This window comes from Rhea americana, unplaced genomic scaffold (assembly GCF_003343005.1).
Source record: "Rhea americana isolate MKP2758 unplaced genomic scaffold, rheAme1 scaffold_117, whole genome shotgun sequence".
NCBI classification, from domain to species: domain Eukaryota; kingdom Metazoa; phylum Chordata; class Aves; order Rheiformes; family Rheidae; genus Rhea; species Rhea americana.
Genome location: NW_028185228.1, coordinates 372437 through 399306, shown reverse-complemented (window position 1 = coordinate 399306; position 26870 = coordinate 372437). Strand labels below are relative to the sequence as shown.

The 26870-nt window shown below is 40.1% G+C and overlaps 1 protein-coding gene across 1 annotated transcript in view; it reads right to left on the bottom strand.

Annotated features, from left to right (window-relative positions):
* The window catches only part of DCBLD1 (discoidin, CUB and LCCL domain containing 1), a 32002-nt gene extending 5463 nt beyond the window's left edge, over window positions 1-26539 (bottom strand). The window contains exons 1-12 of the mRNA XM_085318498.1: window positions 26332-26539; window positions 16042-16179; window positions 15405-15456; window positions 14554-14626; window positions 12727-12860; window positions 8366-8406; window positions 6853-7068; window positions 5977-6107; window positions 4239-4386; window positions 4033-4149; window positions 2452-2542; window positions 1370-1419 (exon numbers count right to left, since the gene is read on the bottom strand). Coding sequence (XP_085174624.1) covers window positions 1370-1419; window positions 2452-2542; window positions 4033-4149; window positions 4239-4386; window positions 5977-6107; window positions 6853-7068; window positions 8366-8406; window positions 12727-12860; window positions 14554-14626; window positions 15405-15456; window positions 16042-16179; window positions 26332-26521 — 1381 coding nt within the window. The 5' untranslated portion in view covers window positions 26522-26539. The remainder of the gene's footprint in view (window positions 1-1369; window positions 1420-2451; window positions 2543-4032; window positions 4150-4238; window positions 4387-5976; window positions 6108-6852; window positions 7069-8365; window positions 8407-12726; window positions 12861-14553; window positions 14627-15404; window positions 15457-16041; window positions 16180-26331) is intronic.
* Between the last annotated feature and the right edge of the window lie 331 nt (window positions 26540-26870).

The window sequence follows — 26870 nt, the reverse complement described above, 5'->3', positions numbered from 1 at the left end:
GTATACAGAAGTTTTTCTTATATTTGTTTCTTGGTAAGAAGACCTTAAACTTTGTGAGTGCCAGCACTGTGATCCCTTAACAAAACATATTTGTAAAATCCCAGCTCTATAAGCTAATTATTTTGCCATCACTTATCCGGCAAAAATAGTGCTTAAAATGTCTAGAGCATTTCTTTTTTCAGTAGACTATATGGCTTCCATTTCCCTAATATCTGAGCACCTGCACTTACCAATTAATTTGTTCTCACAGCATCCTTGTGGGACAGAAAAGAGAAACTCCACTGTGTAAATTACTTGTCAGGAGCCTGTGACAGGAAGTCTGTAGAGAGGTGGGTTCAACTCCCAGCTTTTTAAGTCCCAAGCCTGGTTCACAGCTTTCAGGAGCTTGATTTATGAAGCGCACACACTGCAAATGAACTGAGTGGATAAGAGGCTATCTCCAATTTCATGGGATTTGTCCTCATTAGCAAGTGAGAAAGGATTATATGATATGACCTTGAGGAATCGTATTAGCAAATATGATCTTAAGTACAAATTAATTTTCTAATGAGGGTGAGCTGAAATGGGTAACAGTTTCTTTCACTGACATCAACATCTGCTGAGAGATGAAATTCTGGAGCTGAGCTGCTGTGAGAAATTTGTCAAGAGACAAGTGAATTGCTTCGTTTTTCCTTTTCCTTTTTATGAAACATTGAGGTTCAGAAGGATACTCCTCTGCAGAACTGGCAGGTGAGGAAAAGCAGCTAAACCCCAATTTCCAAGCTAACAGGAGACCCCACTCTAGAGAGCTTAATCAAGCAGGACAAAGCATATTACTTCAGCAGGGTTTTGCAGGCCTCTTCTACAGCAAAGTCTTCAAGCCAAAACTCTGTGCAGATTTTACACATGAAGTACAATCCAGTATTGTTAGGTTTCCTAAGTATAGTCCCAATCAAGGAAGGCAGTGAGACGGAAATATTAAAGCCATAATAAAATTATTAGCCCTCACTCTCCTGGAGAAAGGCAATCCCCTGTGCTGGTGGCAGGGGGGAAAGGGAAGAAGCAATTTTCTGCAAAATAGGTATTTTGGAGGAGGGAAGGGAAGGGAGGGCACCTGGGAGCACTCTTATATGCTAATTTATCCACTTTGTATAATAGGTCTTCTGCTAATTGCCTTTCTGTCATAGAAAGCAAATTATATTGTTTCTCTGGGCACTGTACTAAGATGACACAAGTGGGACTATTATTTGMCATTTCCTTTGTATGAAATAGTGAATTTGAACAAAGATACCTGGATGCTATTTCACAAGCATTTYATGCTTAATTGCATAAAACTCTTCCCATTGGCCCCACAGACAGGACAGGACAAAACTCACGATTCTCCACAAACCTGATTTCTGAGCATTGGATAATCCATAAGAAAGTCCATTGGTTTCTCGCCTGTAAGGATAGGAAAGCATTTATAAACTTTYGCATTCAAAGCATTTCATCTTCATTCTTTAACTTCAACAGAGAGAATCACCATGTCTGGATGCTGAGGACAATTGTTCACTTTTATTTTCTGGAAGATAGYGTTTGTTATAATGTAAGACATGCAAGACATACAAGCCAGCATTCTGACATTTAGCTTCCCCCCCCCATCTGTATTGTTCTGAGTGCTGGTGTTCATATTTCTTCTGCTTGAGCTGGCCCTCATGATTTGATGTGTGCATGTCCTTATATGTCATTCCTSGGTCTGCTATTCTGAAATCTTTCAGTAGTTTGGAGATTTTTCAGGAAATCCAGGGCAGAGTTGGATATTGTTAACAATAAGGTAACATCACAAGAGCTTTGTGTATACTTCCAAAGCCCCGTCTGCTGACAGAAACATTTCCCTGGTCTGCATTCAGAGGCAAGTTCGTATGAGTGAACRTCTAGCAAGAACCAAAGCTGGCAATGTTTTCACGAGTCCTCTAGCTCGTGAGAGGAAGYGGCTTAGGAATCTGCTTAACAGTATTTTGTGTGCTCCACTCCTTAGAGARCAGCTCTGATTTCAGCCCCTTGAGTGAAGAGCTCTAACTTAAGAGATCAGGAGGTAGAAACAACAGGAGGAAAGTAAAAGAAAATGATTCAGATGGCTCAGACCCTCCCCCAGCTGAATTTTTAGTTCGCTTTGGTATGGAAACTATTCCATCTTAGATTGCATTATCCCTTGGTATTTGTGGGTCCAAGTGGGCTGAAGAGAATAAGCAGTTACGCAGGACTCTTCAAATCGGGGTATACTGTTCTGCCCTGCTTCACCTTTGCTTTTGTCTGACTAAGGGATGTTTGAGAAATACAGTTTACAAAGACACAGCATGAGCTCTATTTAAAAGGAAGACTTCCAAACAATAACAGCCCCTTAGTAAAGAGGCTCTGGAAAGAGGGCACATAGTTGGAAATGGCAGCTACATAGCCACAAATAACCTCCTATGACAAAAACCAGTGTCTTACTTTCGTAGAGCTGCACAGATACAAATTCCAGAGAACAGGAACAGACACAGCACTATGAGGACTGGGACAATTATAGCTGTAAGCTTTAAGCCTGCATGGAAAGAAAAATGGATAAAAGTTAAAAAGGTAAATTACTCTGAAGCTGGATAATGTTTTACTATAGAGAATACAGCAAAAGGCTGATAATCTTGTAGAAGCACTCTTTGCAAGCAAGCATGAAAACCCAAAACTGTAAAACTGCAAGACCACTCCTCAACCACACTTTGAYGTCACGTGCGTATCTACACCTGTGTTGAGACCAGAGTTAAATGTATTTTCTCAAGGTTGGTATGTTTTCTCAAACTTGGCTAAATGTTTATATGCATCCTTCCAAAGAGCAATTCTTTCTTATTACACACTAGGTAACTTTCATAAAAAGCCACTTAGAACAACTCTATTTTCAGTTGCTTATAAAACTGCCGAATGAGGCTGCAATTTTAAGTGCTGAGTATCTGGCTCATGCTGACGTGGTTGAAACAATTCAGTCAAGAGTTCAACAATTTTCAAGAATGAGGCTAGGGAAAAATATATCGTGCCCATGTTAAATTCTGACACACTACGGTTTAGAGCAGGGATTTTAAATTTATCGGTGAGGTGGCTCTTGTACCAGGAGTGTGCCTATTGCCACTCCTCTGGACGCTTATAAGGCATAGAATAGGGAAGTACCTGTGTCCAAAGGGAACTTATAATTCAGCAGCTGAAATCTCAAAAGATTTCATTTTCGGTGAACATTGATACAATTTACTCGTACTTCTGCACAGATGAACTGAGCTTGCTCTAGGCAAGAGCAAAGCAACTTCAGAAGACTTTTTCTTACTACATGCTACAACTATCAGCTACCTGATAGGTGGCAGTGTTTGGTGCAGTGGGGCTGGCAGCTCCCACCTGGTTGTGGATCCATGAGACAGACTGTATAAACCACACATTTTGTTTGCTTGCTTTTTAAGATCTAAGAATTACCTCGACAATGTTAAAGGACTCGACAAAGTTAAAAGACTGCAAATTAAGGCACTGAAAGGATTTAGAAGTGTGAGAGGTTGTCTGAGCCCACTTGAACATATGCATCATGAAAAAATGTTTGATTACATGATCGTAACATGACTGTATCTTGCTTAGGGTTGGGGACCTACCGTGAGCAGGATGCATGGTTGCTCAGAGAGAAAGTAACTTTTTTAAGAGACCACTGCCTCAAAAATTATAAAATATGGGGCAAAAATGAGGATGATAAGGGCCCCTCCAACAAAACGCTGAAATAGTTCTCAGTATGCTTCCCTGAGCTTACCAAGCATAACAAATAAATCAGTATGACAGTGAAACCAATGCCTAATATTTCTCATATCAAGAAAAATTAAAGTATTCAATCTCTTTCTGTGCCTCAAAGCTCAAAGAACCTATGTTCCTCCCTCTTCTCTTTGTAGATAGCCTTTTAAACAGTTTGAAGGGAAAATAAAAGTTTTGATTTGTGAGAAAATTTAAAGTTTACTCAGGTGGGGATGAAGTTGTGACGTATCCTGGAGAAAACGTACTGCTACATACTGTTACCTAAGTTAGTTTCTTCCGATGGGATGGGTTCTGTAACCGTCCGGTCTTCTTTTCCAAGGGAGGTTTCTGTGCTCTGGCTTGGTTTTTGCCACATTGAATGTGTAAATGAGCTGTTACCTGAAAAAAAGAGGTGGGAAGTGAGCTGCACAGTGCTTGCACAGTGCACTGTAGAGGTGCCCTGCCTGGAAGCGGTGCTTACCCCATACCTTGCATGATTCGACAACCGATCAGCTCAAGCTTCAATGCTATTCTTTGGTTCCAGGTTTGGGGAATAACTCGCACATAGCGGGCCACTATTGGAGGGATGAAATTATTACGTACTATGTCACCAGCATTGGAGTTGCCTTGGAATACCTACAGCAAGATGGAAGCACATAATTTGCTCTGTTTTAAGARTCTGTTTGTCAAAGATACTCCTGACATCCAAATTTAAACATTTTCACTACCCTAAAACTAATGTATTGATAATCCGGGATGCAACTACAAGATCTTAGAACTACAAACTCTGAAAAGAAATAATCTTTTTCGTTCTGACAGATGATCACATTTTGCTAATAGCTCAGACAAAGAAGAAAGATTATCACTCTGTTTCAATTCCTTGCATTTTCTAGTTAATGTATCCTGGTTCAGTGCTATCAGTTTTGATTTAAAAGCATTGCAGTGCCCTTACTTAGGCAACAAGGCATAGAATGTAAGAAGAAAAATAATCCAGCCTTACTATTTATTAAAAATGAAATATTTCTAGACATTTTAGTAAAATTGTCAATTTTCTGCTATTAACCATGCGGCTGTATTGTCAGTACTTGTACAGTATTTCCCAGAGTCAGTCCAGCACAGGTACAGATAGATCGAACGCAAAGTCACACAGGGCTCGGATGGGACAGGTTCTGCCACGTGCCTGTTGGAACTAAGATCAGCTATATCAACTTCATAGAATATTTTATAAATAACAAGTCATTGTGGAACACTGGAAAACAGCAGCTTTTCAGTGCCTGTTTTTCATAATTCAGCCAGATTCAGTAGGAAATCTCGCTTCAGATCTAGCAAGTTTTCAAAATCTGTAGTCCAGGCTGAGGACCAGTAAGAGCTTGATCCTGAGACAAACTGAGTTCCCTCAGTCTCGCAAAAAGGATGAGTGAAATCAGGCTTTGAGCTTTTGGGATGGGCTTTCAGTTTGTTTTGTTTTAAAGGAAACACAGGTTTTTCAGAAAAAATGTTAATATATGAAGTTGTACAACACCTCCTTTGTCTGCACCAACCAGTTGCCCTGCTTTCATCAGCTCTTTGTTAAATAATTCAAACGGAGCCTGAAAGCTGTTGTGTGGGCAGGCGTTTCGGTTCAGGGGCATTTATTTTAGTTCAGTTACACTGATTCCTAATAGACTTAGGCAGCGCATACAGACTTTTGTCAGAAGAGTTATGCTAGCCGGGGGCAGGAAGCGGCGTAATCCTGATTAACACARCACGGTCCGAACAGAAGCTCTTTCTGTAGACACGGCTCTGCTGCGCTTTCACCGGTCCTTTTGCTTGTGCGAGGAGTGGGCTTACCATACTGGTGGGGAAATGCAGCTTTGCTGGTGCYGTATATGCCCGCACTGCCATGCTTTAGGGCCTTCCTTGCCCAGAGAGGTGTGGAGCCAAACACACGTCCAGAAAGCCTTTTGTACAGCATTAGCCAGGACATTTTTTTTTTTTTTTTGAAAAAAAAGGATACATACCTACATCTGCGTATCTACCTGTAGCTCACAATTTCAGCAAGCCCCAGATAAGCTCTTGTTTCGACAAGTTCACTATCTATTCCAGAGCTGTAAATTACACTGATGAGGATGACCCAAGTCTCAACAAGTCTAAAACTCCTCACCTTTCTTGACAGTGAAAATCTGTCCTTCAATGTCAAGGCACATAAGCATTTTTYCTGTGTTTTCCCACCCCACCTCCTCTTACCTTTTCTTCATTGCTTAGAATTCCTTTGTAAGTTCTCCATTTTGAGTTGTTATTTCTGTAGTTCATAATAAATGTCTTTACATAAAAGTCAAAATTCAGCATAGTGGATCCAGAACCAGTGGTCTTAATCCCTTGTAACAAAAACCAAAATACGTTTTCATTTCTTAGTTCTGTTTCTTAAAGGAACATTTTCAAATGTAAATACACAAGGAAAAACAATGTAGAGAGCTTTGCCTTCAAAGTCTTAATTTACTTTTCAAACTATGTTTGGAATTCAGGGGTGGTTACTTGAGCTGGGTAAAGAAGGGAAATCAGTTTTGCACTGCGAATTTCAAGCTTTGGAATTTTTAACAAAACCCTTATTAATGACCTCCGAAATAATAATTGCTTTTAGATATTATGGTCCRTATCAGCAGTCTTTACACCTTTAGCAGCTACTGTAATTTATATTTTTACAACTAAACCAGGAGTTGGCAACAGGGACCTCTTTCACCTAGGCCATTATTTCAAAGGCTATGACTTTAATATTCTATATTGATTTGAGARAGGCATCATGAATAGTTCCTAAAGAATCATTTTTCATATATCCATGCTCTACTGGTCATGATGTAAATACTTTTTCTAAGCCTACAGCATATTTACAGATAGTTAGCATGATCTGCATGCATGGCATTTGAGTATAATCCTGTATCCTCATAGGAAGACCAGTCTTATAAATAACTGTGATTTCTTACATAGGAAAATACTATTCCTCCATACAGAATGTTTAATTACATTTAATCAATACTGAATTAGTGCATTATAAGCTTTTCAACTGTATTTAATTTCTTTCTCCAGCTGAAAAAAATAGCTCCTATTAATCAGATAGCAATTTACCTGTTATTCTCTTCTTCTCTCCAAAGTCTATCTCTAACCATTCACGACCGCTGCTGTGGTTGGAAGCCCAGGCCAGTCCTGGAACCTGAAGCCAAGCCTTGTCAGGGGACCACAGAAATTGCTGCCCAAATTCATTGGTCTCCTCCCAGTAGGAAGATGCAGTAATCTGACTCTTGGAGAGGAATCCCTCTTCCAGACTGAGAGATTTATTGCAGCCTAGGAGTCCCAACATAGACAGACACAAGAAGAGATATTTTGCATTTTAGCAAATTTTATGCATCATAGCATATTTTTGCATTAGGCCAGTAACCTAAAAAGACCACTCACAACCGCAGAGTCAGATGTTGCTTAATCCATTGCTAACCAGACACTATCCATTAGCTGTAGTATTTGCCAGTGAATCTGTAGTGGATAATCCAGTACCAGAGAGCTGTGGTCCCTTTTCCTTTGTCAGTTCAGCTCTTACGTGCCGAGCACCGCCTGACTACTTCTGTTATGTTTYCCTTGCTATTTTGTTTTTTAATCTCTGCGGTATATTTTCATTCATGTGAAGACTTCTTACATTTTTAATTTTTTCTTCTGAAACATAATATTTATGTTTAGAGATTGGCATTAGCTAGTTTTGCGCTGTAACACATTTTCAAGATGAAGGCATGCTGTACTGGAAGGAACGTTTTGCTGTAAATATTTGATGATTTTCACCTGTAATTAAGGCCAGCAAAGTTACTCATTAGAGAAGCTCCTTGATGCTGCTGCCAAGAGGTGATGTCATGAAGATAATAGCTGCAGATAAGTATTGCAAACTCCACCAAAGAGCCTGCAGAACATTAGGGTTCTTCAGAAAAAAATGGCCAGTGTGATACAGTTTCAGTGAAGCTAAAAATAATTCCCTGGCAGTTTCAAAGCCCTGTACATGCTTTACAGTTTTCAGTGGAAGAGTAAATGATTTTATCTGAGGTGACTGAAGTATATTTCAAATGAATGAACAGGAACTTTTCCCCCTCTTTGCTATGWTTATATGGAAATTAACAGTTTGACAGATTAAGGATGGTATTGCATCTTGGAAAGCCATAAACAAAAACTAGTTCTATATAAGTATAATGTAAATGTATTTTTGCTTCTGTGTGTTTTAGTTCTCTCCTTGTATAACGAAGACAGAATCTACAAATGTCTGAAGAAAAACCACTTTCATTTTCTGCTACCTAAAGTACATAAAAATGGGATTATCAGATTGCCTTTTTTCACATACTAGCACCAGAAATATAAGATCAGAATACTATTTCTGGTTTTGATCTATGTGCATATATCCTACTCCTGTTCTGTTTTTTTTCTAGCTCACTTCATGTCGTTTCAATTTTTTATTCAACTTGCCAATTTTTAAAAATTGCTATCCTAAAATAACCATATTATACACAGCCTGACATTTTTCTGGTTACTTTTCAAAACTTTTGCAGAAAATACTTAAATAAAAAGGTACAATTTGAGTATCTAAAAACGAGGCCATTATTCTTACCATTTGAGGTAAATATAAACCGCTTGTCTGACAGTGAACCACTGTAAGAAAAGAAAGAGGTAATTCAGCCTTGCAGAAACTGGTCAAAGAAATGATAAGATATAGATAAATATATTCACTGTAATGCACTTTTTATCTCACAGACTATCTCTGGCCAGATAACCTTTTATTTTGCCGTTTGATGACCTACCGCGGTAGGAGCACTGTTTTACTTCTCTTACTGTGACTGAATTCAGACCACTTTTAAGAGTTTTGAGTGTACTGGTTACGCTCTCAAGCAACTCCTCCTCTCGCCAGGTTGTTAGGGGATATTGCTCTGCTTTACTCCTTAGCAGAGGTCCTTTGCCACCGATGGGCGCTCTGCTGGGAAACCTTCCCCCGCTCTGCTCCTCGAACGAGCAGCGCAGGAGCCTTCCAAAGCCGGGCAGCGGGCAGCCAGCAGGATCCGCGGCTCCCCGCAGCGCGACCGCGACACGGGCGCTAAGTCTCTTCTCACTCACATTAGCTTACCTGAGAGCGCCTTCAGCAAAATCAGTGAATGTCTGTTGGGGCAAATCCACACCAAGTCTTTAAAACATCCCCCYCAATTCTAGCCTTAAGCACCGTGACGGTTACACTTGATTGTAACTAAACCACGTGGGCTCTGGTCGGTCCTACTTTGGCTAAAACGTACCGCAGCCCGGTTGAATGAAAACTATTGGTATTATTTTACTCAAGGAGCGAAGCTGTTTCTTGGTCCGCTCCACACAACCCAATATAATTCATAACGATGTAAAATAACTACAGCAAGGGAAAACTGTGGTTTTCTGGGCCTCCCCACGGAGCCACATTTCTTTGTGGTTTCCCAGTGAGGCGCCCTTGCAACTTTGTTCCAAAACGGATTACAGTGATTAGCTATCTGACAAAATAAAAGCTTGTGTTCTAACACGAAATTAATTTAGATTTCCTGAAAATCTGCCCCTTCCGGTGTCTCTCCCAGTTAGCTACATGCGTTGGTTGTCTCCTTTGAAAAATCTTGGCCAGCATGACTGAGCAATAAAATAACTCCYGCACTTCCGTACCGAGAGAACTGCCCTTCGGATGGACCTCTACTGCTGGCCACAAACATTTCCCCTAAGGCACAGCCTGTGGCCTAACAGAGGGTCTCACAGGGGGAAGAGGAAAATGGTCTCACGTCAAGGTCAATAAAAACACAGCTTCTTCTTGTCATTGAGGGAGAACTGATGGCTACAGGCAAACGAAGCCCTTCAGAGATGAAGGAGGGACCTGATTTATCTGGGGATGTGGGTGGGACGGTAGCTAGAAGGAGAAACTCAACCCTTCCTTCCCACATCTTCCCCCCAGGCAATCCTCCCGGGCTGTCAGATGTGCTCTGCTTGCTTCAAACCAGCTCTGAATTGTAGCAAAAACAATTTTTGCTTTCTGGTAAATACAGAGCAATCCATTACATGAGAAAAGAAGAAAAAAAAACCCAACAAAACATAGTGATCAGTAAAACCTATCCAGAACAGAAATCACAGCCCTCCCAGAATTCTTATTTATGAGCTATCCTTTTGTAGTTAAAAAAACAAACAAAAAATCACTGAGATCCCTTTTGAATTACAGATCTCTAATTTTAGCACAGAAAGGGATGAGGTTCACATTTCTAAGATCTATAAAGACTTGAAGTCATGCTGAAATATTTCTGATACAATTCTGCAAGTCACTGAAAAGGACAAACTAATTCAGTAAGTGATAATTCATCAACTTCATAATGTGACAAGAGGCATTTGTCACACAAATTTCACTTTGTCCTTTAAGGGATGGTATCAACCTGTGTTCCTCGTTTTCCAGGCAACYTTCACAATATTGCCGAGCAAATGGTATTATAGGTGATGGGGCTGCACGAGATACCTGTGCAGGTACCTCTGCAAAAAAAAGATGCTGCTTCACATAATAAGTGTATGTTAACGTAGAATCCTTTTTTCAGAGTTAAATCTCAAGGAAGTGCTTGTTATAAATAATGCGGGTTAACCCCAAATCTCAAATCRCACAACTCACGAGCATGTGCTTGCTTCCTGTTCAAAGACAAGCGATTTCACACGTGCAGACGTACGCTCACAGACCAGCTCAGGTTATAAAGTTAACCCCCCCGTATATTTGCACYGGGGTATCCGAGCTGCCCAATAAATCCAGCCACTCGATCGTCATTATATCGTTTGTGGGTTCAGGTCCTCACGTGGAGCAGGAGAAGTGAAAACCTCACAGGTAAYGGAGCGTAACAAGCATGCTGAAAAATGAAGTCAGGGAGGCCAAGGTCAGGCCTTAAGAGCCGGCAAGTGAGCGACTCACAACCYGTTTCGCTATGATACAGACACGTGACAGCTCAACGCACACGGCAGCAGCTTTCAACGAGGCCAATTTCAGCTCAAGCCACTAAATAATACGAAGCTTTAATACTGAAATCTGCTATAGATGAGATTTTAGAAACTTGAGCACGCTTGCGCTTAAAGGAGCACCAAGAGCTCCTCAAACACCGCTCGCTGCCCGAGCGCCGACTTTGTGCCCGAGGGCGGGCACGCACGCACGCACGCCCGCCCCGGCGCGGCCCGGGCTCCTCCGGGCGCGCAGCAGAGCCGAGGTGCCCGCGCCCCTCGTGAGACGGCTCTCTCTCCGCGGGACCTAGCGCGAGCCCAAGCTTTCGTGGCGCCCGCCAGCCTCCAAGCACGTGTTTTCGCTCCAGCTCCATTAGAGCAAATGGGAGCTGGGCCACTCGATGTAACGGAGGCAGGTTCTCACCTCTCCGGGTATTTTCATCATTCGTATAAAATACATAAGACATTTTGTGAAGAGCAACATTAAAAGGACACTTGGCAGTTAAGTCCATGGGTTAACTATGCAGACTATTTTCCCTYGGCAAGTGTACATTTGCTGCCTTTTACACTTCATTCGGTGCTCACTAGCTCTTGTATCACGAAAAAAATACAAACGGAAATCCCAGCTGTCTTTCATTATGCCATTTTCTATGCTATCTGAATTACTCCTGTGATCATTAAGGAGCAYGAACACACAAATATATCTAAATGGTTCCATAACATCTTTAGCAAAGGCACAAAATATTTGCTTAAGGTTTCACAAAGCTGGCATTGTGTGATGGAAATATTACCTGTTTTACAGTAGGGCTCAGTGCCTGAGCTGAGATCTCAGTTCTTTTTTGCTTGAGACAAGATTACATTATTTTTTCTTAGGAAATCAACTGTTAAGCAAAATGTTTAAGAAAAATACAGCAAATTTTTAGGCTTTACAGGTCTTCTGCTCATGGTCTACGTGCTACCCAGAGCTGGGTACTCCCGTGACGTTACACCAAGCATTTTGATCCACRCCTCGGTTTTAGCACGTTGATAGCCTGGATGAATGAGGCGTTTGCCATGGGCTCRCAGCGCGAATACGGCCAGCCTCACTGGGAGCAGGACTTAAAAGTTAAACATTTGGTTAAGTGCTCAGCACCTGACAGGAGTGAGATGCATGTAAAGATAGCTTTAAATCAGCTCCATAAMTGTGATCCTGTAACAGGTCTGCTTACTCACCAAGAAGAGGGAGACAGTTAAAACTAAYAGTTACTAAATAGCTGATGCAGTATTATATTGGTTTTGTTGTTGTTTGGTTGTTTGGGGTTTTTTTTGGTTTTGGCATGAATGAAATTGTAACTGTGAAATTGTCAAGAGGGTCTGGAGAAAACACAAGGAAAACAGGAAAAAAAAATTAAAAATGGCATACTCCCTTAGCTCTCGCGGGCTATAGGGCTGAGGAGATTTCCCTTCCACAAGAAAAATGCCTCATGCAAAATCCAGATAACATTTGAAAATTAAAAGATATGAACCAACAGGAATGACAGAGACAGTTGCTGGAAGGGCTTACTGTGCTGGATAGAGATTAGAGGATTTATTTCTACTTCAGCAACAGTACAATTAAAAGGCAGCAGATAAGTGGTAAATATAACAGCCTTGCTATAAACATTCTAAAAGGAAAAAATTCTTAACATGTCAAAAGCACAAGGTTTAAAAAGTTATCCATTAAATCTCCTATGGCGCAACAGCGCTATTTATTCATTCATTTTTCCTTTTTTTTWAAAAAAAGAACTTTAACATGAATTGAGCATGATTTATTAGTGCAACCACTACAGGCATTTGTGGCAGAACATACTTTCAAGTACCTGCTAACGAAGTAATTTGCAAATATGTTTAGAAAAAAACGGGGGGGGGGGAAGAAGATGATGCAGCTTTATGTGGTATAAAACCCCTTAAAACTTGAAATATATACATATATCCACCTCCAACATTATTCCAAGAAAGCCATAAAAACACAGCCCGCAGGGTACTCACTCCTGCGAGGGCACGCCGTTGGCCACGACGCCCTCGTAGCGGCTGGCGCCCTTCTGCTGGGTCACGCTGATCTGGCCGCCCAGCTCGTCYGCGATAACGCCGGCGTGGATGGCCGACTTGCACAGCAGCGAGGTCTGAAAGGCAGAAGGCATCGGAGCACAAAACTGTCAGGAAAAATCTGGCAAGCTTTTACCAATGCTTTTACTTCCGAGCAGCTATTTATACATGTTTTACAGCTCATAAAATTCTTCAATTTGCAAAAAAATAGATCTCTTTCCAGAAGTCAACTTTATAAAATAATAAAAAAAAGCAAATAGTCTGCTTCTGAGAAGGTGCCCTAATGAGTATTGTGGTACCTCTCAGGGACACAAAGCCAAAGGCGAGCAAAAACGCTCATCTTTGCAAAGAGAAAAATGCGTCATGGCCTTGCCTGAAGCCAGATGTACATATTCTTGCATGCTGGCTTAGGAGCTGAGCCATGGTACACTTTAGGAAATTTGACAGTCCCCTGGCTGCCCCTGGGTTTTAAGTATAGTCCATTTGCCAATATCTCAGGTGGGATAATCCTGATAAAGCAAAAAAAAAAAAAAAAAAAAGAAAAGACCAGCTGGCAATAACATACCATTACGGTAAAATAGAGGAAAGAAAGGTCAGCGGAAGAGCGCAACAGGGATTCCCAAGCTGGTGCTCACAGAAAAGGCAAGTCCCCTCGGTCGTTCGCACGGGGCCGGCTGGGGCATCCCCATTGCTGGAGAACCGGGATAACCAAGCGACGGCTACCCGTTCCACAGGGGCCGGGGAGCCCTGAAGGCTGCTCCCATCGGGAAAGCTGCCTCCCCAGTCGCGGTAGAGGGGAAATTTCTTGCAAAAATTCCTGTGAGTAGATAAGATCTGCACAGGTCATGCCATGTGCTGTTTTTTTCCCCCCACTAATCACCCAGAATGGCAGGAATAACTCCTGCTAATTACAATCTGAAGTGGCATTTCTGTGTTTTTTCAGCTCTGCCATTTTCCAGGCTGGAGTGGTACGCTTGAATAACTGGATGAACAGGTTAAACACGAACACTGACGTTCTGGGAACTCAACAACTGCTTTATTTGTGATAGAGTGGGATTTTACTTCAGKGGTATGATTAGACGTACTCCACTGTGAGAGATGTGAAGATTTCTCGGGAATGAAGGGAGGAGAGCCTAGAGTGAGGGCAGACCAATGTACGGTATGAACCAAGGGAAAATGTAACCACTCGGGCAACTTCTACTCTTTCAAGAAAGGGTAATAAATAAGAAACAGTCCAGGGGCTTGGTAGTTATCAATGGGCTGTGATTAGGCAGTGTATAATATTCATTTCATCTCAGAGTAGCTTCTTGGGATAYTGTAGGCAAAATCTTAATGAAAAGCCACGTGTACTGAAATTTATTRTTTTTCCTACAAGAGGTTACTCAAGAGAGGTGCACTAAATCCAAACAAGTAAAAGCTGAAGTCACAGGGATATTTAGTACGTTAACGTGCACTTCCTCGAGATGGGGGGAAACCCTATGCAGCCAAAAAGCCAGAGACCGACAGTCAGTAGGCATGTTGGACCATCAGTGKATTTGCTCACACACAGTTGATTAGTCTGTTTAAAAATGTCTCAGTGTGCCTGTGCACTGATAACATACTAATATACTGTTGACAAGAGTTTATATCTAACACAGCTGGGAAGAAATACTAGCAAAAGCCAAGCAGCAAAAGTTGAAAGTTTAAGTTGGGCTGTGCAATTGAGCAGTGTATTCTACCTTTACGAATCTTCCATCTTTATAAATTTCCCCTTGTTATTTGTGTACTTACATCTCTGTATCCTTCTATTATATTCCCAGAAATGTCACCCGCTATGTCTCTGCAGCCAGCAGGACAGTATCTGCTGTAGTAAGGGAACAGAGGCTTGTTTAAAATCTGGACTATAATGATGATACATAGGAAAAACACTCACACACAAGAAATGCTCACAAACTAAGAAATATTTTAACAGTAAGTGCTAACTGATCATCTACAAGTGATTCTAGAAGGTAAATGTGCCCTTGAGCTCATCAGAGGACTGTACATAGTAGCGCACACAGAGACCCAAAACTGCAGTTGTGCAAATACATTTTTCTTTAATTCTGTTGTTGCAGAAATGCTACTACACAAGYTTTCAACACAGCCCAGATAAGACGCCTACATCCACATCCAGACAACAACCAGAAGAGTACAATTTATTACCATTTCAAATTCTATCGTAAAGTTCAAGGCCCTAAGAAATTATAGCTTGTCCTGAGATAATCTTTTATCAGCTAGAGTGTGATCATGCAGGATGTTTCATCCCTTCTGCTCTCAAGAGATGTGATGGAATTTGAGGCTACTTTGAATTTCAAAGTGGAAACTCTTTTTATATATACTATGTATACATGTACACCCGAATCATGATTGCTGAGTGCTCTGTAATTTGATTCCCTTGTTTTTTCTGGGCCATAGACTTCTATTCCACACTACTGCCTCTCACAACYAGGTCTTACATTATTAAAACACTATGGCTCAATAATATTCACTTCTCAAGAAAACCAGGATTTTACATGTCTTGTATGACACTACAACAATTAGAAGACCAGATGACAGACACAGAAAAGCAAGCCACGGTGCAGAGAGCTTTAAACCCCCTTTACCTGTACTCAGTCTTTGTGTGGTGGTTTCCTCGTTCCAAACATGTGATGAGATCTGTGAAAAGTTTACAAATGTAAATCTCAATTGCAGAACATAGAAAAACAGAAGAATATTTGCCTAAACATGAAAATATATTTAAAGATCTCTCTGTTTAATAGTTATGCAATTTTATTAGCTAGAAAGCAATAGATACGCTTTCCCTTATCCTTTTTGTCTCCGTCTTCTACTCAGCATGTTTTACACACAAAGTGGAGCCTCGGCCACCTTCAGCGAAGGCGCACAGACCCCCGAACATCAATGGTAGGAATTAATTCTTACTCTCTACAATCCCATCACTGTGCAGTAAGTGTTGGAGCCCAGAGCACAGTGGAGTTTCAAGAAAAACAAATTCATTTTCTGTTTCACTGGGTCTGTACTGCAAATTATCTAGGTAAGATTTGAGTGGCATTTATYTATCTGCTTAAGGTTACAATTGCTTCTTGCACACATGCTATTAAAATGTTATGGTTCATGCTAATAAGATCTCTGGAAATGCTTAGGATCAAATACTGGGCTAAAGCTTGCATGTGGGGAAGACATGAAATAGGGAGAACTAAGCAGCTGATCCATTAGAAGTAGTGCTTTCGGATTTCACTTTACCTGGATGGTCACTACTGGCATATGACAACAGAAAGCCTCGTCCTGACACGTGGGATCCGCTCTCAAAATGAATAGTTGCTTCATTACTATCCAAAATGATTTCTTTGGGGATGGGCATCACGTTACCACAGTATGGCCCTACAGACAGAACAAAGATTTCAAAAGCTTAGATGRCATAGTTAGGCTGGAATATTCTCATGCTAAGTAAAGAATTTCATAATATGCTCATTCTTCTCCTTCAGGACAATTCCAAATGTTGACAAAAGGATTTTGGCTTCAGTCCTTTATGGACACGAGCTCCAAAGTTACCCTGACAAAGAATGGCAACAATCCAGTTCTCTCTCCATGGTAAAAATTCTAGCATTAACATCTCTCATCACTTAAGCCTTAAGAGAATGATTAATGCTCTCTGGCCTTTGAAGTATAACATTCTTAAAAACAGCAGTAACTCATTAGAGAAAAGAATAGACCATTTAAAGGCAATTCCCTTGGATCTACATAGGGTCCACTAGATAAACTCTCCAGATGCTTACAGATCATGCTGCTTTAGAGTAACGGTCATTTAGAGAAGATTAAGATCACAAGCAGCATACCTGGTTTTAAAGGACATGGGTGCCATGAGTCAAGCTATACTRTAAGGCAGTACCACTTACCACGTACTTAGAAAATGTATCCATTTATTTTCCTTCTAGAAACATCATCAAACAACTGAAATATGTAATTCAAGTTTCATTTAGAATTTGAAATGAAAAAGAGGTGGGGAAAAGGAGAAGGTGGGAGAGAAAGAGGGAAGGAGAGAGCACGGCGGGAGGAGCCTTGTGTTACCCTGACTTAGGCAAGACTTTTATAGCTTCCAGCTGCAGTATCTTGCAATAGTGTTTGGGACGCTCCTTTCTTGAGACAGCAGTCCCTGGGACTTCTGACAATTACATTTGCTTTGCTGGAAGTCAGATTTTGAGGGGAATTTTCTTTTGAGAATCCCACAGTCTTTGCTCTTGCCTTCTGTCACCACATCTGGGAGCAAACACTTGTCTCTGGCTGCTCTCAAGCACAGATGACCCAGCAAACCCAAAGCAGTTTGGAAACCATTCTCTGAATTTATGAAGGTGTTTGCAATATAAACTGTTAATAAGTGGTATTAGTAAAATAGTAAATATATTTTTACTAAGAGAAAAACAAATAAGACCCTTTAAAAGCCCTCAAGACATCTGTCCTGTTGAGGTGAATGAGAGCTTTGATATTGTAAAGCAAGTCTTTGGGAAAAACTGAGAACTTTGCTTTTTCCTAGACAATTTAGTTAATTTATGATGGATACTTTGGGGTAACTTGGAACTGACTTTTGAGAAACAAGAAATTACAGCTACCACACAGCATGTATCCGATGAGTGGTACCCTTTCTACAGGTTCCTAAGAGCCTCTTCATTACTTTTTGTCCTCTTGGGGTAGTCTTTCCCAAATACTTCACGAGCCTCACAACAACCATAAGACCAGCCTACAGAGAGTAACATGATCAGAGCCAACAGTAGCCACTTATTAACAGAATAAGGCAAATTAAAAGGGTAAGCCCGACTTCTGGCTTATAAAGGCAAAGCTGGGCAGGCACAAAACAAAGTGACAATTCTGACATTTCCCTGGGGTACTSATGCGTTGAAAATGACTCACGACTTAGTCAGAGAAAACAACGTCTATAAAAAGGGTTAAACAAATTGCTTAGGAAACGAACTTATCAAAAAGACAGCATCTGACACTGTGTCATACCAGACAACTGCAAGAGTGATTTATTTGAGAAGGTCTTTTGTGTCAGGTTGCAGTGGGAGAAGTAAAGAGCTAACTTAGATTTTTTTTTTTTTTTTTGAGAGAGAGAGAGAGAGAGAGAGAGATAAGGGGGGAAGACAAGAAGACATTACATTTCTTTAAAACAAAACACCTGAGAAAGTTTAGTTCTTTTCTTCCCTCAAAAACTGATCCTACGCATGCACAAGAATAAATATCTATATGTGTGAGACTATTCTCACAGACACTCTTTGGCTCTCTCCCTTGTAACGCTTTTCAGTGACCTATCTACTATTCAGCTGTAATTTAGACTGCTGACTCACTCAGCCACACACCTCCAGTAGCAAGTATACATGTGTTCCAGCTAATTATACTAACAAATTACATATGTCACAAGCAAAAACAATAAAACAAAATTTTAATCTAGACACAGAGATGTATAGACATAACATGTTGTATAATACAAATGAAAGCCAAATACCCAGAAATCAGCATGCCCTGACTAAAGACAAGTTTTGTACTGTTAAGTAACAAATTCTGTAATGGTTACAAATGCTCTGATTATTTTCAAATTCCACRAAGAACAGTTTTGGTGCTTGGGAGACTCCAATGGATAAATGAGCTTAAAGAACCTCAGAACTAGGGGGCCCAAGACTAATTACCTAAAAGATAAAAACACTGAAGCAGGATCTATGGAATGAATATTTTCCAAAAGGTTTATTAATTTGCTGCTTAGATTTCAAAAAAAACAAACAAACAAACAAAAAAAAATATTTATTGCTACAACAAAACTTTTTTTTTTTTTTTTTAAGCGGATGAATCCTTGCAAACTACTTGAACACAGCTCCTCTGAATTCAGGAAATCAGCAGCATACTGCCAGGTCATTTAGACTTTGCTGGGTTTTAGTACAGTTTAATTCTGTGCTGTCAAGTACAGAAATTAGTACTGATACTTCATGTTTAGAAAAAAAGTAAGCATCATCTCACACCTCTATTGCTGTTCTTGGAAATGCTGATTAGATACCACTTTAGATTAGTGGTTCTCTACTGCATGAAATCACGTGCAGTCTGTTTTCAGGGAAAGGTATCATTCTTCCCTTTCTTCAGTGTTTATCATGTTTAGAATGACCAGCGTAAGCACTTCTCCAATTTGGTTCACCCAATAATATTTTTTTATGTTGCACAGCACCTCTGCCCGTTTTGCCAAGCCTTTGCAAGGTGGCCTTTTCAACCCTGACTGTCATTTTCCCTGCAATTAATTTATTTTACATTGACAAATTTCTAAGAYGTTCCCTAGGAGGATGACTGGTAATGCTTAGCAAATAAAACTGAATTAGGGTAAGACATTGATTTTCATTGATTTTGACCTGTTTTCTAATTTTCATTAGAAAAATATTGTAATTATTTCTGATCACACTTACTCTTTCCCATGCACTTCCATAAAGTAGTCTTCCATTTACTTTAGTGGTGTGAAGCCACAGAAATGATAGGCTCACAGACTCCAAAAATTCCAGCCTGCGGTGTACCTGAATTAGCCGCACTTTCTACACACACAGTAATGCTCATTTCCTCTCCATTGACTTATCTAGTCTCTCTTTGAATGGACAAAATGTGGGATGTTATAGACATTGAAAGGTTAAAACCTAAAACCCTTCAGTCTCCCTAGCATTTGGACTTGATCTGAAAACTGCACATTTACTCACTCAGTATTTTCCACTTGAAATTGAGGTGACAAGAACACACATCAAAAATGCTATTTTATCACCGACTTTTAAGGCTCATAAGTGCTCCTTGCCCTCAAGATCTGCTCCACCTTGGATTATTGAACGCCCCAGRCCATCTGCACGAATACTGCATAAATACAGTGCAGAGAAGGGATGATGGAGAAAGCCTTGGTTTGTGCCTGGTTGAAAAAGGAGACCCTGGTTTATAGGGCCTTGTTAAACTTTTACTGCAGGATTGGGAGCTGACTCTGGATAAATATCTCATTTCTAAACTTGGTACTAAGCCAGAAGTTTTTATGAAGCCTTTTGGAAAATGCCAGATCATGTTAWCAGTTTTTCATCTTCTGATGTTTGTTGCGAGGTGGGTTACTTTGCATATTCGGCTTCAGAAACAAGTCATGAATGCTGATCTTTGCTGTTTCCTATTTAAGTGGCTCTTGGATCTCTGCTAGAGTAAGTAGGCAGGATTATTTAGTTTGTTTACTAAGAACAAAGAAAAGATTTTGCTTTAATAGAGATGTGTTATCTGTCTTGCAACTGAGTAGGTGTTTTCCATATTTCAGTATTACTACACCCAGATGCCTTTTCTTCTTTCAATGTCTCATTAAAGATCTGACCCAACTGTGGTTGCATCTGTTCAGTCCACACTATTTTTATATATATTTTTGTAATTCTACATGAAAACTATTAGGGGCTTGGGGATTTCAAATGTACATCATTTAATATTTGCTATAATTAAATTAACATTTAATGCCTTTCTTCTAGAACTCCTGATCTGTTGACACAACCATTGTCTCGAAGCAGCATTAACATCCTGCAAAAAACTCTGTAAATTGTCTCATGGATATCCTTTGGCTGGCTCATCTGGAGACTAAAGAGATTATTTTATATGTTTATTTTTAAAATGTTAGCAATAGTCTGGTGCTTTTGTCTTTTTCATAATAGTGTTGTTTTGCAAATCCAATGATCTTTACAGCACTGTCTGTTTTATGAAGTCTAGTTTACTTCTACTGTCAACCAGTCTCTGGCGTATTTCCTGAGATTGCTTTGTTGAATTATGTTCCCTTATTCTTTCGGCTTCCCCTAAGAAACGCTGTATCTGGAGGACTCTTCTCTCACACCAACTAGAAATACTTACGTACTGTTTTCTCCAGCTCTTAATTTTATCCACCTCTTTTTCTTTCTTTTAGAAGCAATTTTTTCATCTGTACCTATTGCATGGCTGATTTGTTCTGCTTTCAGATTCCTTGCCGTCATTTGGCATTTGCAGAGATTTTTAAGAAACTCAGCTTAGGTATCAGCTCATAAAATCCTCTGTTCAGCTGGGAATTTTCTCCCTTTTCCTGTCTTCTGATGCTGGTCTCGCAATGTAACCCAAGCAATGTGTAGTAGCCTCAACCCCACGGATCTGCCCCTTTGGGATTATCATTAACACCACAGTTCCCCTAAGGGGCTGCATGGGRAAAACAACATTTTGAATTATGATCGTTATACTCATTAGCCTTTTCTCAAACCAAAAGCAACTTGGAAGTACCTCAGTAGCTGGGGAAGGAAAGGGGACATGGTAAGCATCAATTACGYCGGCCTCACTTCTGAGCTAACAGCTCAGTTAGCCAGCATGAGTCTTTCAAAAACATCCCACAAAACCCACAGGAATGTGTCGTAAGAAAACGCCATGTTCTTGAAATTTGTCTCCATCCCACGTTCACACCAATACTTCGCTTTCACAGGTGGTCCAAAGAAGGGCAGGGGAAGCCTCTTCCCTCCATCCCTGCTGGGGCCCATGCCCCAGAGCGAAGGCACCGGAGGCTACGAAAAGGGCCAGTCCATGGGTGCCCTCACAGGACGTGGGGGAAGGTGGTGTTCAACACTCAGCACGTGCCAGCTGACGGCGTAGGAAGGTCTGGCAGTCGAGGTGAGATAGCCTGGTTATTCGGCACTCAACCCTGCGCAACATGGTCATGACTCCAGAATGAGTGCTAACCATTGTTCAGTTTTAGGAAATAACAAATATAACTTTCAATTAGCATTTCCAAAAGCTGGCCAATGAACGCAAGAAAGGAAAGAAAAGGCATCCAGCGAGAGTCAGGGTGCTCAGTTAATTACAGTTTAAAAATACAGGGTCTTCTGCTGCCCATTCTCATGGGCTTGGGTCTTGCTTGACCCCAGGTGAGATGCCCAGCCTTCTACCAGATCTGTGGTTTTAGCTAAACAGAAAGACAGAACCACAGTAAGAGTTAGGAGTCTTTACTAAAGAGCTGTACCTGCTTAATAAAAAGCACAGAAAAATATGCAGTATAATTTGTGCATCTAAGAGAAAAGCATGGGATATGATACAACAAAAGTAGATATTCTTCACTTTATAAATCTTTCCAAAGGTGAGGCCTTGGGACACTGTAATCACTCTGTCAGAACTCGACTGTTAAAAAGACTTTTGGCTGTTAACAAACTGCTCAACTTGATCTTCAGTGAGAACTTGTCTGGACTTTTCACGGGATTTCCTGAAATACCAGAAACAATAGTGTAATCACAAGTTTCCTTCGAGGGGAGAATAAGAAACCTGGCCACACCCTTTATTCAAGACATTTATTACCATATATATATCACAATATATATAATAAGGAAGAACTGGTTTGATGAATCCCCTCAAGCCATAATGAGGTGTTGGAAGGTGCTCGCTTCTCCACACACACACACAGCAGTCATCAGACACTCTTGAACATCAGTAAATGCTCAATTTTTTTAATAGCCTTCAGTGACTGGGTGTGGGGCAGAGAAAGCATTTTCAGCAATTTCTCTAGCAATTTCACACTAGTTAGTGGCTGTAAAATATGCAAGAACAAGTTAACTCTCCAAATTGTTACTAGTCACTCAGCAGATCTGACATCCACCCCAGAGGAGCACATCAACCTCCTACTGACTGCAAGTGAATGGAGAACTAAGTAGGCACTTAKCTGTTCTTTAATCTGTCTTTCCAGTCAAGTCTAATAATCACCTCACAAAATTAAGGGGRAAAAAAATACTAAGCTATTAATTGGAGAAGGGGGGGGGAAGGAAAAAAAAGGGGCAAAAGAGATACAGAAATCTGACAAAAACATGAAAAGAAACTCTAAAAGCAATTCCTGTTAAACTTTTAAAATATTCACACTACACACTCAGTGCAGCAGCGGTTGTTGTCTTCTTGAGAGCTACATGGTTAATCTTGTTTTCACACACCCTTTTAACTAAGTAAAAAAAAAAAATCAAAAATATTATTCAGAGCCCAGTATTTCTATATGCTCAGATAATGCAGGTCACTTTAGGAGAAAAACATTTCCATAAAAGTTTCACTTTGTTCATACTATGCAATTCCCTTCGTGGGATGAAGAAAATATTTTTCTCCAATGCAAAGCTATACCTTTGAAAGGAGACACTATCATATATTTATTTCTCATAGAGACAACATATGCATAAGCTGGGTTAACATTTAAGGTGTGTCAGACATGTGACTCAGTTTCTCTAAAACTGATGTTAGAGTAGTTTTCCTGACTGATGATTAATAATTTCACATCTAAATCTGGATACTAGGCTAATAGTCTGAAAGACAAGGTTTGTTATAGAGTTTTTCTTTCAGCGAACTCYGAAGAAAATAGTGTGCAGAGTAATGACCCTGAGATATGGTTTTCAGCTGCTAAAGGACAATCTTTTGATGATGACAGTGTAAAAATCTAAATACAATGGCTGCCTCCACTGGTTCATCAACCCCCAAAGTGTTGAAGGTGAAAAGAACTGTACCATCACTTTTGCATTATAGCTGGAAGGGAGACTTTAGTCAGCATAAGCAATGGTTGGTACATGCTTTTTCAGGAAGGAATAAGATTAGATTCATAGCACTATTATGTTGGTCTACAAAATTTGAGGAATGTCTGAAACTTAAACAAAACTTGACAGACTTGCTAAARGGAACAAATCTCCTGGCTTTTAAGACCATGAATCCACTCATTTGTACATAACTGCTTCCCTTTAGGGTACAGAACATCAGTGCCCCCACAACGAATGGAGTTACTCTCCACTTTACTGCATGAATCCCAGCAAAACAGTATACTGACAAATGAATCACAGTCACATAAAGACAATGTGTGGGGAAAATCTGAAAGGAAAGGGGAAAAAAAACCCAATCAACTTTTGCCATCTGAAGACCGGTTTACACTAGTTTTGCATTTGTGTGGTATGTATTTCGTGTAGTATTTTGCCTGACCAATTTTCTAAGCTGCAGATACATTTCTCGGTAGAAATGCATCCACGTTCTGACCCTCTTGTTTTCTGAAGAATTGGAGTGACCAGAACAGTATTTAAAACACCGTTCTCTTCGGATCTTATTTTCTTATAATTGCATACCTCTTAAATAAAGAGCAGAGACCCTTTGGCTAATTTGAAATACAAATAATATTCACACTGCCAGGTTTCATACATAATCTTTTAGGTTTTGCCTTTTAAACTCAAGTCAAATATGGAAATCCCAGAACATTCAAACACTAACTTTTCATTGYTCAAATGTTTTCAATGCCTGAAAAAATCTGTTCAATTGTCAATCATCCTATGAAAGAATTTCAATAGCACAGGTCAACATCTTCTTGGCTGAAGGGGAAGATGCTGACCTGCCTGTACATGTACGCAATGAGCAGAGAGTTGCAAAGAGAAGATCGGGGCTGACTAAAAGGACATTTAGCAGGACACTCACAGTAGCAACGTCCGCTCACTGAGCTGCTTTGGCTTAGCTAAATGCATATTAAAACCCAGAGCTGTTAAGAAGACTTTGAAACAACTAACTTGGAGAAGTCCTTATCTCATTTATGAACTCCTGCATCTTTTAGCCACAAACGTCATTGTGAAATTATGCATTCAGCACTATCCTCACTATAGTTCTACACACAGTTACAGCAGAGACTCTGCAGGTAGGCTAATGGGAAAGTCTGCAGCAAGCTGCAGACCACAGAAACCATTACAGATAGTATGTCTGCCTAAGCTTAATCAGATATGAGCAAAATCTGCTAAGTGTGCAGTTCACTACTGAATAGGCAAATTATAGTCCATATGCATCAGACATTACAAATCAGGCCTGCAAACGGGTGTGGGAATACTTTAAAAAATAATTATATGTGTTTGATTGCATAATATACAGTCGTTCTATGTTTACAGGCTGAATAATTGCACAACTGAACTACGTAAAGATGTCTTCAGGCGAATGTGTAAAGAGACAAAAATTCAAACACTAGTCAAGCTTCCCTTATCATTTCAAAAAAAATATTGATTTATCCTTCTTTTCTAAAAGGCCTTTCATTAGAAATGTCAAGATATCAATAAAAACTATTCAAAAATATGATAATGAAATACTAAACATCTACCACTTACTGCCAAATACAGCCAGTATACTTGGTGAAAAGAATTATTTACTGTTCTGAAATGAGGTAAACAGCACGAAAAAAAAATAATCCAAGCATACACAGAGAAGTGTTCCTTTGCCTCAGAACAAGCTTTGTGCAAAGCTTAGATGTGAACACACCACTGTTCACTCTTGGTGAAGACTGTTTTAAAATGTAATACCTCCCTAGTGAAGAACAATAATTACCTTTAACTCCATTTGTGAGAAAGGCTTTAATACCTCACTTGACTTTTATCTTACCAGATGAGTTATAGGCCTATCATGCTCATGAATGAAGAGCAATCAACCTCTCTTACTACTAATATACCTTAGSAGACTTAGGAGAATCACACATTTCACTGGGACAAGCAAAAAGCTGGGGTCACCTTGAAAACTGGTAAAAGCKTTTTGTAGCTTATCTCTTTATTTTCTTCCTCCATTGAATCCATTCTGCCTGTAATATCCAGTATAGTATATTCAGCTTCAGCTAACTAAAGGGCTGCTCCTCACTCCCAGCAGGCAAAATTTTATGGAATTTTGATTCATGTTGTATGGAACTCTGCCTGAACATAAAAATAGGCACATGGACTTGAAAAATAGTTTAACTCTTCTAGAAAGAGCAGATCAAAAGTTTCAGCAACAACTGGTTAGGAAAACTGATTTGAGGAAGCCTTGGGTTCCTCCCTGGGGAGGACTTTATTATATTAAGTGCAAAGTTTTAACATATTCATTCACTTATCTCCCTGTGCAAATCTCTAACAGGGTGCAGACTGGCTGCACATACTTAATTTCTGCAAGTATATAGGCAAAGGTTATCAGTGAATAATAGTTAGCAACAGTCAAGGTTATCAACTCCTCTCTTCCTTTCAGTCTGTGCTTTAACTGCTTCCCTCTTGCTTCTCGACATACTCAGTCCTTCCCCGAGACTCTTAGTAGTTACACCTCAGCGAGGCTTCAACTGCCTGGGAAACAGAGAATAATYGACTCCAGTTTGTCATCTCATCTCTGTCTAATTAGTGAACTAGATCAAATGCTTCACAGAGCTCTTTCAATGCCCAAGAAGAAAATAGTTTTAGTACAGATCTTGTGCACTTGCTGCATCAAAACCRTAACTGTAAAATTCTGCAACTCTGAGGCCAAAGTGATGGGTAAATGAGCCAGAGCACATTACAAGCCCGTGTCAACCACGCAAGCACTTCTGCAGCCTTCCCAGCATTGCTGGTACAATGCAAGGTGTGAGGTGCAATGGCTTTACATGCTGCGAATAAAACGCTGGAGTATCAAAAGGAGGAAGAAAGAACATAGAGCAATACCACTTTCATTCTTCTGAGCTAAGTTTCATRCAAACTTTTAACAGTTCATGCTTTTACCATTGCCTTATCTTTTACATACCGTGCAACGTTGAAGAGCTCAGGATGGTAAGGTAGCTGGATTCACACTTCTGTGATTCAATATCCAGGTCTCCGATTTTTAAGATYAGGCGTTTTCCCTGAGGCACTTGAATTTTCTTTTCACAAACCGTGTAGTTCGGGTATGTCCCAGGGTAGTTCCTGGATGCCAAGGTCCCGCTGTCTTGGTACATTACCACATGCCCACATCCATCCCCTAAAGTAAGCAAAGAACCAAGGAGGAGAAAATGTATTCTTAAAGTAAAAAAGAAAATACTGACCATGTAATCCYGTCTCTCACACACACTTCCACCTTTTTAAAAAGCATTTCATAATATGACACCTCAGTTATGCTGTTGGAAAATAGGTAAGTAGAATAAAGTGTCAGATTTCTCTTGTAAAGCAGAAAAGAGGGTTGGAGATGCTCATGAACTAACATGTATTTGACAGCCCTGTACAAACAAGTCTCTTTCATTCTCTGTTTTTATGGTCAGACCTTACTGAAACCACAAAGATACAATTCAAAAACATAGTAGGTAGCCT